General features: G+C 39.1%; 1 protein-coding gene across 7 annotated transcripts in view; it reads left to right on the top strand.

Moving 5' to 3' along the window:
• Positions 1 to 17,307, top strand: part of epha3 (eph receptor A3) — a 102,390-nt gene that overhangs the window by 69,554 nt on the left and 15,529 nt on the right. For all 7 annotated transcript variants that reach the window (XM_042425905.1, XM_042425899.1, XM_042425898.1 and 4 more), the window contains 7 exons: positions 171 to 235; positions 1,704 to 1,829; positions 5,958 to 6,143; positions 10,003 to 10,064; positions 12,363 to 12,572; positions 16,007 to 16,156; positions 16,876 to 17,069. In XM_042425905.1, the coding sequence (XP_042281839.1) occupies positions 171 to 235; positions 1,704 to 1,829; positions 5,958 to 6,143; positions 10,003 to 10,064; positions 12,363 to 12,572; positions 16,007 to 16,156; positions 16,876 to 17,069 (993 nt within the window). The remainder of the gene's footprint in view (positions 1 to 170; positions 236 to 1,703; positions 1,830 to 5,957; positions 6,144 to 10,002; positions 10,065 to 12,362; positions 12,573 to 16,006; positions 16,157 to 16,875; positions 17,070 to 17,307) is intronic.

Here is a 17,307-nt window from a genome sequence, read left to right as displayed (position 1 = left end):
TCAACGGCTCATTATAAGACTTACTGATCCTCTCTTGGCTTATAAGAGCTGGGATTACACATACACACACACACACTCACACAGCTCTTGCTAGCTTCCAGGCTGGGCCAATGGGTGAAGTTTTATTAGATGCGGCAGTACTTCTGACCTCTCTCTGTTTGGATTGGCAGGTTTTGTTGCCACAGCAAATCCAAACATCCTGATGAGAAAAGACTGCACTTTGGCAACGGCCACTGTAAGTACTGGATTCCCCCTTGCCTGCTGTAGTCTGTCCTCTCTCCATTTTGCAATTCACTGAGTATAAATCCAAATAGGTAGATGCATTATAGATAGTTTGACTGTTTCATTTGAGTAGGCATTTCTTTCTCACAGCATTTTCGCACATCTAAAACAACAGCGGTTGTTTTAGAAAAGTTATTCCAAGCTTGAACTGGTTTTCCTTTGATTTTGGTTCAGTTGGTTATATGAGAAGCCCCTAATCGGACCAAGACCACGTTAAGAAGAGGTTTCTCGGCCCATTTGCAAACTAATCCTGGAGGCTTTATTTGGGAGGAGAACAAGATCAGACTATTTTCCCAGCCAGCTACAACAAGTACTGAAAATCAAGGGTCAAACAATCTCAAATTATTGGTTTTTACTCCAGAAAAAAACTCCTTTCCATTTGTAAATGTCTGACCAGTAAGGAAAAAGTCTCTTTCATACAATTTAATGTAAAATGTATGACATGAAATGGGACCATTGTGTAAAAGAGTAAACTTATCCCTTGATATGGACTATAGGTACATCAGGTTTACAGTAAGAAGTACCCTACATACTAAAAAGCACTGACCCAGCATGGTCAACTTACCTAGCACCCATGGGTAGAATACCACCTGTATTGATCCAGTAACACAATGGTTATATCAAAAATAACTGGGTCATTAGTTATCTCAGTATCATGCTGGTGGGTCAATTTGTAACTGAGTGATGCAGAGTGATACACATGTATATACTCTATTTCCCAGCCATTTTCTGTGTTCACCACGCTTGTTTTGCGTTGCTTGTTCTCCATTATCAATTTACGACGTGTTATTTATTAGAAATACTCCTACCTTTGACCTTGACCCAGGCATTAGTCCCAGAACTCCCAGAGGCACTGAACTGCGGCTGTCCATTGCTCCATGAGTAGTTAGAATGGGTCACATGCATAGCATAAATTTCCCTAAGGGACTACTAAAGTACAACTTTATTACTTAAAGGATAGGTTCACATTTTTTCCAAGTGTGTCTTAAAACAATACTCATATGCCCATATGTACACTGAAACAGTTTTTGGCAGCCGGGATTATTCCTCCTACCCATACTGGCTTTGAATAGTTAGTCAGAGATGTGAGACAAAATCCATCGTCTTCTTTCTGAGCAAAAATGCATCGTCAAGTTTAGCTGAAGCTAATATGAGGCTTTTGTGGTCAGATTTGGAAACATCAAATGTGTATCTTCCAGTTTTTTTTTTAGTGTGAAATTTCATATTTGTGTCGCTATCACTCCACCACAGCTAAGCAAGACACACTGTCTATGGAAATGCAAAAAGTGTGAGAAAAAATATGAATCAATAGTTTTATTCAACTTTAAGTGTCTTTACATCTATTTATTTGTTGAGATTTAGTTTTTGGCAATGTTTTTAAATGGCCATTAATTGATGCAACCTGCTCTCTCCTGCTGCAGTGCGTCTGCCGGGTATCAGGACCTACGTAGATCCCCACACATATGAAGACCCGAGCCAGGCTGTGCACGAGTTCGCCAAGGAGCTGGATGCCTCCTGCATCGCCATTGATAAAGTGGTGGGAGCAGGTGAGAACAGACAAACCAGACTTATGTATCTCCTTAAAAAATCTTACTTAACTGCATGTAAAAAATGTAGGTTACTCAGTTAAGCATGAATAATCTACAATTTCTACCTCAGAACCTTTCACTTTGTTACTCTTTGAAGCTCTATTTATGTGACAAATGCGCACAACACGAAAATTGAGAACATGCAGAGCTCCTGCATTTTCATAGCAGCAGCAGGGTAGTTTAAGTGTGTGCCATATAACGCACAGCTGGGAATGAGAAAGTAATGCCCCAGCTTGAGGTCCCCTCTTCCAGGCTCTATAAGGCAGAAGAAATGAATAAATGAGAGTAAGGTTGCTCTGGTTACCTTCAGTTGGTTCATTTCTCCCTTTCTTCTTTCCTTTCACCATTTTCCTCCATCCATTCCTCCCTTTCTTTACACTTCCGATTTTAGGCAGTTGGCTCTAATCCCGAATGAAGTCTAATGATTGCGACTGTAAAACCAGCTTCAGTTTCTTTTCAGTTTAGAGCCATACTGTAGATTGATAATATCATACTGATAATGTTATTGATATCTTCACAGCTATGCAGCGAGCTAAACACACTTCCAATGAAGGTATTGGAAAACAAATTAAATGATGGTAATTACAAATCAGAAAAAGATACTATGAACAACAGTCACACCAAAGATATTGTAAAAATTAATCAGTACAGTAAAAAAGAAACTGGATTCACAAAAGTATAAGCTAGCTGTCAAGTTAGCTACATTGATCATGCCAGGAAGAAGCAAAGTATCATAATTTAGATTTAGGGAGAGATAATGGGTTGGGTCAAAATGATCACTTTGTTAAGATTTGAGAAACATGGTTTGGGTTAAAGTTACTACTTCCTCATGTTTAAGCAACCTTCATCATCAAGGCTACAGAAAACACCACAGGGTTAAAGTTAGGGGGCGATCGTAGGTACTTTTTTTTTTTTTTTTTTAAACGTTCTGACTCACAGTCGGAAACGGGAAACAAACAATGGTGATGTCAGTTAAGCAGCAGCAGCTGCTGTAGAACTGTGTGAGTAGGAGTCACTACCAGCTGAAACCTGCTGCTGGTTGCAGAACAGATAATACTTGCCTTATAATATTTATTATTAATATTCATCTGTGTTTGTGTGTCATCATTTGAAGGCCACAATAGACCAAATTTAGAATTGAGGCTCCCTATAGACAACAATTACAATACCCATCCATTACATAATATGCATTTGAATAAACTGCATCATATCAGAGGGGGATTATATCAATTATGCCATTAGGCCTTTTAATGATACTCCAGTTAATATGTCTATGACTACTACGAGGTAATTATAATGAGTGATAGAAAGAGAAATCTAATAGGTTTCTTTCTGTTCCTTCTCTTTTTCTTCTCCATGGAGGTATTTTCCCTTCTTTTTCTCACTCTTTCAGCTTCTCTCCTACACTTTCTTTTCCTCTCCTCTCCCCTCCTCTGCTGATGTACTCCTTGATAACTTGAGCAGGAGTGCAGACGGGAGGGTAATGCGTTGTGATTCATGTTGAGTGCAGAAAGAATAGATGGAGACTAAAGCACACAGCACACATCAGCAGGCCGGTCTCCAGAGTCCCACCAGCCCTCCACACTGTAAAGCTGTCAGAACAGCCTGAGAATCTAATACCTGACTCCACACTGGACTACGCTACACTGCACAATGCATTTTTCATAGTACATAGCAGAGACAAAGCATATTGATTTCTATAGGGTTACAAAGATATGGGCAAGTATTGGCTTTTTTTTTTTTTTTGGTCAGATTCAGACAAGTCACTGTTGTACACTTCTTATATGAAATATTTGTTTTCATGTTTTATTCATTGAAGAATCTGTGAATGATTTGCTTCTGAAGTGACATTTTGATGTTACACAAGCATTAACCTTTTAAAATCTGCCAGACCAATTGGAGAGATATGTATAAACTAATGCACAATATATCTAGAATATTAAACATTTTTTGCAACGTTGCAGGTGTAAAAAATAAAGAAAACACACACCAATGTGCAATAAGTCGACTACTATCTCTGCTAGAAAGCAACTATGAAATCATGGTCAGTGTATAAAGACTATATCTTACTTAATAAATAATGGCCTTGCTTTCACTCTAACACAAGAAACTTTAGATATTAGATGATTGGAGTCACTTGGGGCAAACTCTCTTTGACTAGTCCAGTGTCGACACTCAGCATAAATGGGAACTGTGCCAGTTTTACACACATCAAAGTCTGTTTACATGTCTTGGGGAGTACTGCTGCATATGTGAAGAAAAAAAAAAACCCAAAAACAGTTGTATAAAGCCTTTTGTGGCTCCAGAGGGAGCTGTGCGAAGTCTGATAAATTGCCTGAAGTGACGTAACTTGAAGATGACTAAAAATCCGAGGGTGTAGAGTAAGAAAGAAATGAGCTTACCAGACCTCTGTGGCCCGCTCCTCATCCTGCCAGGTTTTGATGAGCAAGGAGAATGTGTAAAAATAAAAAAAAAGACGATATTGTTGCCTCAGCATTAATTTTTCATTAACTTTCCTTCCCGAGTTCGACGACGTCATAGGCGTACAATGAGACATCAGTCAGTACTCCTTCAACAGTCACACCTTTTTCAATTTACCTTTCAATTTTTAATTTAACAAATCATTGCTAAGGCTCACGGTGTTGGTGTTAAATGCTAACAATGCCATTCAGTAGCATAGAAGCTAACTTTTATTTTAACTCACAAACAGATGAATTGAACGTTAAAGGTGAAGCTTAAGCCACGATGTGAACATTTCTGTCCATCGGTTTGAATACAACGTACCACACATCTGTGTAATTTTTATGAAGCCGTATAAGAACTCTGAACAATATACAGCATACCTCCACTTTCTTCATCCCTGCCTCAACCCCCATCTGTCTTCATTAAACATGTTAACAAGACTTTGATCTTCTTGCCAATTGGTGATTGTGTGTTAAAAGACAGAAAACATGCACCACTCTGCTTACATGGGTCAGACTTTTAGATCAAAGTGGGATACCTAGCTCCACTCAGAACAGGAAAGGAGTGAGTGTCCCTAATCAAGCTTTATTAGACCAAGATCTTCTTTCTCAGAGTGACCACATAAAAAAGTTTCCTTGGCCTGGCTCGTCTGTCCACTGCTGAGGGCCAGGAGGATGGAGCTGAGCAGGAAAGAACAGGCATGCTTTTGGTCTTTAGACAGGGTGTAATTATTCTGGCTTAAGCTCTTCCAGACCCCATCGCTTCAAGTCTAGTGTTTGACCCATGCTCTCTGATCCAGAGCTGCTATGGGAAATGATTGTACAGGGCAGAGCGAGATCTGCACATGTCTCAGCTCTTACATCACCTTGCATGGACACACTCAATATGCATATACATTGTAGAGCAACACACAGAAACATATACACACACATATACTGACTCCAGTCATCTTCTACAGCCCAGCCAAATCCCCATCACCAGCTGTAACATGGCTGGCTGCCTTTGAAGTGGCCAGCCGGCCTCCGAAGCTTACAGTACCTTGTGAAACACACACACACACACACATTTACACAAACATGCACATACCCAGGCATGGGCTGAAGTAAACACACACATCCCCTCACTGGCAAGTAATACTAATTGATGGATGTTGAGTCACGCTGCGTTTCAATAGGACATTGAGAAAAAGGTTAAATGTCACTATGCTGTCTGTTAAGTTTGAAGTTATTTGGATGTGTACCGTAGAATGACTTCAGAGTCTGAAGTTACATTAGTTAATCATGGTAACAAATCATTATGTGTTTATGTTTTTTCCAATAACAGATTGTTAGGGCCCGTGGTAATCATGAAGATCTTTTTTATGTGCATCTTTGTCATGATAATCAGCCTTTGCAGATGAAAGTACATCTAGCTCCATTTGTATGGTCATAAGACAACACAAGCAATAAATATTAATCACAGTGTTTTGTAGGCAGTGTTTCCATGACAGCACATTATTAATTAGAATTCAGAGGACTGAAATCTGGACTTGTTTATGTCAGTGACTTTGGGAGTAAAAAAAAAAAAAAAAAGCTCCTCATTTGAGCAACTGTATTGTTGCGTCTTCCATGATTTTATCTTCAGGTGAGTTCGGCGAGGTGTGCAGCGGTCGCTTGAAGCTGCCCAGTAAGAAGGAGATCTGCGTGGCCATCAAGACTCTTAAAGGAGGATACACAGACAAACAGAGGCGGGACTTCCTTGCTGAGGCATCAATCATGGGACAGTTTGATCATCCCAACATCATCAGGCTGGAGGGTGTGGTAACGCGCAGTAAGTGCTCGCATGACTCATTACTCAAAGGCACTTTGAAGGGAATTTTTATATTCGCATGCATCTGTGAAAATAAGGATCGGCTGAAATATCAATCCAGCAATCCAATTTTGTCTTGTACTTTTGATTAATTTGTTCTTGAATTTATATAGGAGTTATGCCACATGCTAATACATTTTTTTTGTGAGTAAATTATGGGTGTTTCAGTGTAGAACTGAATTGAAAAAAAAACAGAAAAGAGAGCAGAGATATGATTTATATTCTCATTCCATAACAGATCTGGCCTCTCAGGAGAGTCTTTTTACCGATTCCGGATCTGCAATTGTCTTTGACAAATGGCTCTAAAGTGGCCGACACTTCTGTGAAAGAGCGCAGGAGTTTTATTGAGTTGCCATGGTGTAAATCTCTGCAGATCAATGGGCTCTGATCAAAGCCTGTGTCCAAAGCAGGCATAAATCCATAAATCCATATCTCTGACTCGCTCCCCTCTGGGCCTTTTTATAAGACTATCATTAGCACGCAGAAGGCCTCTTTAAAAAGGGATGACTGCAGAAAAAGGGAAATAATGAGTCTGAACTTTGTGGCTGAGAAACCAGCCTGGCCTCTATCTCTCCCCGTGGCACTGAGCTTGTTAAGTAGTTCTGCCAGTACAGTTCCTCCAAAGAGTGGAACAGAATACCTGGAGAACTTCCCCTCACTTAATTGTCCTCAGTGTTTGATTCCTTTTATTTTGTCTCATTTGTTCTACTTTTCTTCATCTCTCCCCAACTCTCGTGTAATCTCAACGCCTTAATTGCTCCCTGCTCTTTTTAATTCAATTTGTTTGAATTCTATGACTTTATTGAAGTGACTCATTTGAATCAGAAACGGTTTTTGCCAAATAAGGAGTCAAACCATAACATGCAAACTGCAACAGACAGTACATTTAAATTATATTGTGTTAGTTTATTTATTTATGGTCTTTCTTTATAGTTTATGCAGACATGTCAGGCTTAGTGTCAATAAAAATAGCCCCCAGTATAATCCCCACTGTATAGGTACCTTATAGTATTTACTGACTCATCATTTTGAGTCAAAACTTACATGGAGTATATCACAAAAGTATGCATAAATTATACACTTCTAATTCTGAGAGTAAAATAAAATGATGGAAAGTGAATACAGCACAGTGCGATAGCGATCTAGTTTGATTTTGGACACAGTGTAGTTTTCAAATCTGGTTATTTCCTCTTGTCTCACGAAAGCAAAGCAGTTCTTATTTTTTCATTGGAATCTGCATTCTACGGCCACTTTATTTGTTTATTCATGCGGGTAATCCCTCATCATTGAGAGTGTGTTTGTCTAATACATCTTAAACCACTCTTCCTATGAATGTCCAGCTGGTGAGGAATGCTGCAATAACACTGACTGCGGTTTCATTTGCTGCTTTTAGACTAATAGGGGAAGCCCGAAATTCAGTAGTGTGAGCATTTGTGTGTGTGTGTGTGTGTGTGTGTGTGTGTGTACATGACATTTGGAGGGGATACCCTGAACAGATGTGCGTGAGCTGGAGCAGCATGAGTGCAGGGTATAGTTTTAGAAGGTCCATTTGATATGCTCTCACACACAGACACACACACACTGCTGTGGGGTGATTTATTGAGCTGCTCCTGTTAATTCTTAATAATCCTGAGACTTTCACACCCCATTTACCTTGCTGCTGTTCTTGGCTGATCCACAGGCTGCATATTTTCGGGCACACAAACACACACGCACTCACACACACACACACACATACACACACGCGCATGTACTCTTCTCTCTCACGCCCGTACACACACACATCCACACTTGCACACATGTACTCACACTTGTGTTCGCAGAACAAAAGGAGCTTGGGGGCCTTTATCTTTGCTGCCAATGTTGAGAATAGAGAGAAGAGAGAAGAGGGCGGAGGACAGGAGGGAGGAACGGGTGTGTGTGTTCCAGTCAGCGACTGTAAAAGCCGTCCGCTGTTAAACGGAGTGATCCATCACAGCCTTTTAGGGATTCTGGGTGTGGGTGGAGGGTGAAACTGTGTTTAAATGGTGAGATTTTTTTTTTTTCACTGTAATTGAGAGAACCCATGCTGTTCGGGGAGTTAATTTAGACCAGTTTAGTTTTGAGTTTACCTTCTTTTTTGGCGAAAAAGTAGAAAAGTCGTATCATGGAACTTACATTAGAAGCCTAATGAAGTCTTTTTAAGGAGAAAATGAGAGGACAAATGGTTTAAATTTCACAGATTCACAAAGTCATAATTTATTTTTTTATCTCTAAACCCCAGACTTAACTCAACTGCAACTTCTGTCTGGACTGCCAACACAATGCTTGTTAGATTTTTTTTTATTTTTATTTTTGTTTTGTGAGCATTTTAAACAGTAATTCACATCAGATCTGCTTTGTTCAGATCTGCTTTTATTTAATTAAAGGAATCAAGTGAGCCAACTCTCATCATTATTACTGTAATGAAACATTTATTATTTTTCAGTGAGGGTGGTAATATATTTGTTTCTGATTCCATCATCCTCTCCATGCAGCTCTTGTCATTCCTGAAAATTTTTTTTTTTAAAAAGTCTGTCTCACCAGATGTGGGGAGGGTTCACATTAATACATGCAAGAGGGATAGAAAGCAGAGGGAGGGATGAGGGTGATGGGGAAAGAGAGGCAGGGATGATAGAGAAAAGGTAGGTTGGGAATTAAAGGGGGAAGTGGGGGGGGGGAGGAGGTAGGAGGGCACATTAATCAGAATAAAATGGAGAAGAAGCATACGGCTGGTGGTAAGTCGAGTGAAGCAGCAAGAACAAAGCCATCTGGGACACAAACAAGTCCTGACACCGGGGCTGTTCATTTAACAATGGCTGATTTAAAGGTTTCTTAAAGAGATTTTTTTTTTTTTCTTTCTTCTCCTGTAATAAACCTCGTGTTGGCCATAGTCTGATCAGGTACAGATGATAGCAGGCAGCATGGATTTACAGCCAGATCTTCCACAGAAATAAAGATGTCACACTTTGACAGCTGACCCGCTGCCCTTAAAGCTATAACTTGGATCATTTCATTTTGCTGAATACATGTGTGTGTGTGTGCATGTGTGTGCATGTGTGTATGTATGTGTGACAGACAGAGAGTGAGTGAGTTGTACCTGGTCCCTATCATGCCCCATGTATGTCTGCTTTAAGTCAAGTTACAGCCCTCCCTGTTGACTCTTATATGACTTTACCAGTTTCAGAGAATAAATCTGAAATCAATATGATGTTGGAGTACGAAAGGTTTTTGTTTGGATGGCTGTTCAGCTGCACAGCAAAACAAGCAAAAGTCATTGAACTCACTTTCTGAGTTATACGACTGATAAGATCAGAGCCGGATTAAATGGATAGATTACACGAGGCAGACTGTATTTTCGATTTTTTTTCCGAGTCTTCGGGCGGAGAGGGTCTTGCAGCAGCCGGTAATTGAGGCTGGCTTGTTGGCTTTGAAATTGCAGGGCCTGAAAGAAACTTGTGTGAAGCCCCTCTCTGCTGTTTTCTTTCTTCATTTTTCTTTTTTTTTTTATTTCTTTTTTTTTTTGCGCTTTGCTGCACCTGAAAGCATACCAATACCAAAAAGCTGCTACTGTAGCCTGTATGTCGCTGCTGCTAACTGAACCGGAAAATACTTTTTCCCGCACATTAACGCTAATATAAAGTTGTATATGTTTTGTTTTTTTGTGTCACACATTATTTTACCCCTCTGTGTGGGCCCCCTAGTGGCAATGAGGCCCTAGGTATGTAACTAGAATGCCTGTACATGGATTCGACTCTGGATAAGATGTGACCATAGATTGAAATCTCTTCTTCTGTCACAGGTAAACCCGTCATGATTGTCACAGAGTACATGGAGAATGGATCTCTGGACAGCTTCTTGAGAGTAAGTAATACTGTTTGTACACAAACACACACACACACACATACACTGTATGTTTAGAGACTAGAATGGATCATAAGGCATCATAGAGGTCCCTGAGGCAGCTTAGGGAACAAATACTGAAAGAACACATACTATTTTACAAGGTTTTGAACTTCATGGTGAGGTGTTAAAAAGTGTCTCGCACCTGTGCAACACACAGTCCAACACTATGTTTACATTACATACCGGGTCACTTGGTCAAGCAGTACAGTAAATCTTAGACATTACATTTTAAAATTACATTTGCTTACATAGCTTGCATTTGTAATGCTCAACAATGACATTTTTTCAAACAAGTGTTAAAAGTGTAGAAGTTTATGAGAACATGCAGGAGAGACTTATTGTATCAGAGCTGGAATAAAATAGCGGTGTGAGGAATCTATATTTATGGTGTTGAAATGCTGTCGTCTCTGAGCATCATGAATTAAATCTTACTTCCTCTGTGCTTTGAAAAACATGGCTTAGCTTAGTTATTTCAATTGTGGACAATGCAGTTGTGTAAAAATAAATGTCAGCACTTCCACAGATTACAGAGATCAGTCTAATATAATACCTGACATATATATTTTAAAAATGTGCAAAAAAGTGTGCTGATAATTAAGAAATGATTAGTGTTATAATTACTATTTTTAAAAATAGTAAATAAATTAAAAATTTGCTCGGATATTGGTTGTAAGGCTCTAGATTACAGTAAATACTGTACTTTAGGAAGGTTGGTTTCAGCAGTTCTGACTGTGTCAGATATAGAGTTTATCAAAGTTTATCAGTTTTTTTTTGTTTTTTTTACAGTTAATTGTGTGCCTACTGCTCCCCTGCCATGCTTCTGTCTCTAAAGGAGTAATTGACATGCCTCACTGAAATTAGTCAAAGCACAACAGCCAAGCCATAACACTGGCATGCAGGCATCTGTACTGACGCCTGTTTTAAGACTTTTCCTTATGTCTGCACAGCATCCAGACACGTACTGGAGGAGTAGCTGTTGTTTTCTGACATTTTGCCAGAGGCCTGCACTTCATCACTGAAAATATGTCATATGTGCAAACACACACACACACACACACAGACACACACACACATACACACACATGCAAATTCATAGCTTATGCATTGTAGCTTATGTGCGTGTTCTGAATCTGCAAAGCTTTGAAGTGACTAAGCCAGGTGGTCCGGCCACTAATTGCTCCAGACAAAATGGGAAGTGAGGTGGGCCCGGATGGTTTTCAAAGAAAAACACACTCATCTCACAGTCATCTTGCAAATGACGTGGTCTTTGACAAACAGAGCAGACCAGAACATTGACACAGTCACGGTATACTCGATAGATAGATAGATAGATAGATAGATAGATAGATAGATAGATAGATAGATAGATAGATAGATATTCTGTTTTTTATTAGTGTTTTATCATTTTCAGTGTGCACTCTCCTCATGTCTCTTCTGTTTATTTTACTTTCCCATCCAGACAGCAGCAGCAGCTCACAAGACATATAGGCTTACTCATAAACACTTAGCTGTATAAACTAGTGTAAACACTTCCTCTTGCCAATGCAAACAGGAAAAAAAAACAGTTTATTTTTTCGTCCAGCACTTTGCAAACATTCTGTAGAGCTAAAAAAATCCAATGTATAATCCAAATGAGATCTTCAGGGTTTGAATCATAAACTGATTACTAGACAATTTGATACTGTGCAATGGAAGTGCAATGTGCCAATATTAGTAAGTTTTGACCTGATATGGCTTTCTGATGATTAACACCAATGTTCCCGTATCTGCTACCTTTTAAATTTTACAGTTTTAATGTTATGCATGGAGTGAGATATATACTTTTTATTTTAAGCATTCTGTGTTCTCCCTGGAAATACCTGTCACAGAAGAGTAGCCTGTAAAAACTGTATTTTAGACTCTGTGACTCTCTAATCAAATAGATAATATCATATATGAAATGGATGACAATCACTGCAGGGATGTGAAAAAATAACATTAAAATTATATATTGGTCTGATCCTAATTTCCATACATTACTGTGGCTCTGGCTTTGGGATTTCACAGTTGAACTGAAGATGAGGTACAGAATGTCAAAGGTGGTTTTTAAAGGTTAATGAAAATTCTGTGGATACTAATGTTGAAAAGGTTTCATTTTATGCAAATAATCAGAAAGGTCAGACTCCCTTTGTGTTCTATGTAATATACATTAAAAGTGTGGCATTAACAGTGTACGCCCGCTCTTTTCTCTCTCCCTTTCTTCTTTCTTTCTCTTAGAAACATGATGCCCAGTTTACAGGCATCCAGTTGGTTGGCATGCTGCGCGGCATCGCCTCGGGCATGAAGTATCTGTCAGACATGGGTTACGTTCACCGAGACCTGGCAGCTCGAAACATCCTCGTCAACAGCAATCTGGTGTGTAAAGTGTCAGACTTCGGCTTGTCCCGAGTTCTGGAGGATGACCCGGAGGCCGCTTACACCACCCGGGTGAGCTGAAACACAAACACAAACTAAGGACATAAATGACAGCATGAACAAATAGGTACGGCATTGTTCTGGGGAACACCGTTTCATTCAGGAATGCATCACTGAAAATGCAGCGTTATATAAAACTCCCTCAGAGCAGCAAAGGAACTGCTATTAATACTGCTACTATAATCTTATAGCACTAAAACTAGCTACTGATTTCACTCACAGAGCCTAAACTAAAGCACACACACATACACTCCCTTTTCCACTCTCCTGGCAACGTAGGGAAACACATAAATAAAAACAGAGTTGTGATGAGACTAACATAAATCCACAGAGCTTCAACTACCTGAATCACAGCACAGAAATGACAAACAAACACCAACTTGGGAGGTCATGGAAAGGACTACACAAAGCACCATGTGCTCTGGTGGGATGTATTACATTGATAAGAATGTTGCATGTCTGTATTTGTGTGGTCAAATGCTTGTTGAGACATCCACTATCCAAACATCCACACCAATAGTCTACTGAAGCTCTACAGAATTTGTTAGTAGTTTATCATTTGTGGTCCAAGCCCTCAGCCTAAGGCAAGGTGAGTTTATTTGTATGGCATATTTCATAGACAAGGGCAATTCAAGTGGCATTACATAACACATTGGGATATTTAAAAAAGAGAAAGAAACAGCATGAAATGTTCAAATTAAAATTTAAAAGAATAGAAACCTTAAAAGAAATACAAATATTTAAGAACAGAAACGGATAGATAAAGATGTAGAAGTTTGAACACTTGTGGAGGTTTGATGTGCCCTGACCCTGATTCTGATGATGACACAGTAGTGTCGAAACATTAGTCTGTTTGCACAAAGGCTGCAAATTAATCAGTGTGTTCCAGTCCCTTCTGTTTTTTGAAGTCTGCTGTCCTAAACTGAGAAGCTGCTTTTTGTTGGAAGATGCGTGGAGAACCCTGTTTCTACTTGTGCCCTAGTTTGAGACAGAGAAAACCTATTTTTCCTTTTTTTTTTTTGTTCATTTTTTATGCCCATTGTTTCCTGTCGTATTTATTGCTCTTGGATGAGATTTACAACTTTGCATTTGAAACCTTCCCTCAACTGTCTTTGTTTTGAGACAAATGTTTTTTAGATAATTAGCTATACTGAACAACATTTTGGATTGCAAATGATTTGATTAGTCTAAACAGGAATGAGTTACCATAGCAACCTTACCATATATCTTCTGCGGGAAATCTGTTTTACCTCACCTTGAATCTTCTTGAGATGTTTCTTAAAGATACCTTGAGGGCAAAAACATCTACCTGAATCCATTAATTGGTTGAGTTAATTTCTTCAGAAACCATCGACGCTATCTTGAAAGTAATGTGAAAACATTGGTTTGCAAAGATTTATACTGGAAATACTGAAAATGATCTCACTTTTCTTGAGGAGCATGTCACACAATGAAACACAACCATCAGGCACGCCATGCTCCAGGCATTCAGCTATTCTTTCTGCAATGTGTGTGGTCATTTTCATCATAAGATCCTGTGGTCTAGACCATGCGTGCAGCTCCTTTTAAACACAGTATAATTTTCTGGCTGAGAATTGCTTGTCAAATAAACAGTCAGTGTGCCGTTTGCCTTTCTCCCAGAAATACATAATCTAAAATAATAAGACAGAATAATAAACTTTGCCATGTTACAGTAACTGACAATGCTCCACACATGTGAGCAGATTGCCATCCAGCCCTCTCTGGAACTCTTTTTTTTTTGGGTGGCCTATATTCATTAGGCAAAATCAGAAGTTTTTATTGGATTGTGTGTGTCAAGTGTGTGTATGATGTTCATACATCTTACTCTTTAAAGGCCCCATGAAACGGAAGTTAGCTTCTGTACTTTGACGTATTTCCCAGTGAAATGGAATATTTTGATGGTGTGTAGTTAGTAGAGGGATTTAAATCAAATCCTTTGCATTTGATTGGACCACTAAAAATGGGTGGGGCTTAGAGTTTAGCATGATATGGAGCTACAGGGGACTGTAGGCTCCACACGCACCCAAACCTGTTGTTAGATCAGGAGTAGGACAAGGGAGAGATGAATGAATCAGGCCACTATGATCCACTAATGGTGGATCATAGCAATCCAATCACATTTGATTGGATGAACTTTTGTAAACGCCCCTGAGTGCAGGATGAGTCATCAAACATCTGAAACCATTTTTGACATATGAAATATGATTTTTTGACATATATAAGGCATATAATAAGAGATAAATGAAAAATTAACACAGGCACACAGGATTAAAACTGGCAAAATGTATTTTTCATTTCATGGGGCCTTTTCATGAGGCCACCTCTTAGAGGAGCAGATGAGTGCAGTATGAGTTTAAAGGCAACGTGTGTGTGTGTGTTCATTTGTTCACCCATGTGTGTGATTTTGTGTTTTTTCTGTTATACATTCCAGGTATTAGGTAGAGTAGAAGTAGAAGAGAGTTTTAGCAGGCAGTGTGTGTGACTGCACAGCACCAGGCAAGAGCTGAGTGACTTGGCCAATAACTCTGTTAGCTTTGGCTGCTATCGGCCTCCTTTCCTCAGCTCCATTTTCTTCATTTGTTCTGCTTCTCAGCTTGAATGACAAATGCAGCAGACACCACAGTGAGAAATTATGCAGGAAACGTTGGATTATGGTTTGATTAGTGGGTTTTTTCTTTTTTTTTTTTTTGTTTCTGCCTTAAAGTTGACGCAGATACTTTTTAATTAAAACTGACCAATATTTTTTGTTGCAGTAATATTCAATGTGTCTTTAGATGAGTTTTTAGATTTTTTTAGGAAAAATATTTAAATATATAAAATTATTTTTGTCAGAATATTTATACTTGCCAATGTGGGAAAGCTAATTAATCATAGGACACCCAAATTGTCACACACACACACACACACACAAGAAATGCTTCTACATGTCCAGCAGCTCCTTGAGGCAACATGAGACTGCAGTTCCCACTGCAGATTTTCCCACACTGGAAATAATAATAATAATATTTCAGATAACTGTTCAAGTTCTGAATCTATGGTTGCGATCAACATGCTTAAGTCCAAACCGCAGAGCCCATAGGGGCTACAGTGTTTCAGAACAGCCCTTAAAATTGTCTGAATCTCCAGGACACCTAGGCCTTTGCATGTGACATGAACCTACATTTCAGATCCAGACTGCTCTTATATATATTTTCAAAACTTCTCCACCGTCTTTACTGTAATACTGCTCTTTGTCCTGACAATCTGTTTTTGAGGATATGATTTTGCCATGTTATATGTCTGACATCTATGGTCTTTTACGGATTTTTGCACAAAAGTTAATCAATGAAAGAACATAGTAATGTCCAGAAGCAAGATTGTGATGCAAAATATTAATTTATTAAATGATTGGTTGATTGATCATTGTCTTACTTTCTGTGTCTCAGGGAGGTAAGATCCCTATCCGGTGGACGGCTCCAGAGGCTATTGCCTACAGGAAGTTTACATCAGCCAGTGATGCATGGAGTTATGGCATTGTGCTCTGGGAGGTGATGTCATACGGGGAACGGCCTTACTGGGAGATGTCTAATCAGGATGTGAGTACAAAGATGCCCAGTCAACTTCCTGTTGCAGGGACGTCTGTATGGCGCAGGAGTATAAACATCCATCCACCACTGCACCAGTGCCGCCAGCTTGGCATATTTGAGAGGTTTCACTGATGGGAAATAGGCTAGGAAAGTAGGACTGCAACAATCTCCAGCAGTAACAGTGAGAGTTATCAGTAATATAGAAACCAGTGCAAATGGGAATGGCCATTCTAAATTTGGTAAAAATGTAGAAAAAAAGACAACAATATAAAACATGGAAGGGAAAACCACAGATGTGTTACAATAAGGCACTCTAAACAGATTCTGACTCTGTTTACACCTCTAAGTCAATTAAGGTTAGAGAAGTAGTATTGGGTTCTGTCATACAATACAAATATCAAGACTGAAACTGCAAAAAGTATGTGGAACCTGGATCCTATGTGACACACAATATTTACAATTACAAATCACTTATAGTAGCAATACAAGACAAGACAATGTAAGATCCAAAAACAAAATTAAGGATCAATACATGTAACCCACCACTAAGGGCATTTCCAGAAGGCTACTTTTGTGTACTATGTAAAACCCTGATAATAAAAACAGTAACTACTACAATAGAGCATGGTGGATGTTGTTTTGCTGTTAAATGTACAGTACCAGTCAAAAGTTTGGACTGTATCTCATCTGTCCTTTCTCAAATCTTATATTTTCTTTCCCACATCAAGGTAATAAAGGCTGTAGATGAGGGTTACCGCCTCCCACCACCCATGGACTGCCCTGCTACCCTATACCAACTGATGTTGGACTGCTGGCAGAAGGAGAGGAACAACCGGCCTAAGTTTGAACAGATAGTCAGCATCCTGGATAAACTCATACGCAACCCCGGTAGCCTCAAAATCACGGCCAACACCACATCCAGGTACCCTACAGATACTGTAACTTTTCCCTCTTTGTGTTTGTGGTCTTCCATATTTTCTGGTAGTACAAATGATAGACCCATACATCATTCAGACCAATTCATAAACAATTTTTCAAAAAACATCAAAAAATCTTGAATGTAAATTTAATGTCATTACAATTTGCTGTGTGAAAGATAGATAATGTTAATCATTTAGAATTTTACACATGTAATTAAATTTGCAGCTTTTGTCTCCTGC

The sequence above is a fragment of the Thunnus maccoyii genome, chromosome 11 (genome assembly GCF_910596095.1).
Source record: "Thunnus maccoyii chromosome 11, fThuMac1.1, whole genome shotgun sequence".
Classification (NCBI taxonomy): domain Eukaryota; kingdom Metazoa; phylum Chordata; class Actinopteri; order Scombriformes; family Scombridae; genus Thunnus; species Thunnus maccoyii.
This window is presented reverse-complemented; position numbering and strand designations above follow the sequence as displayed.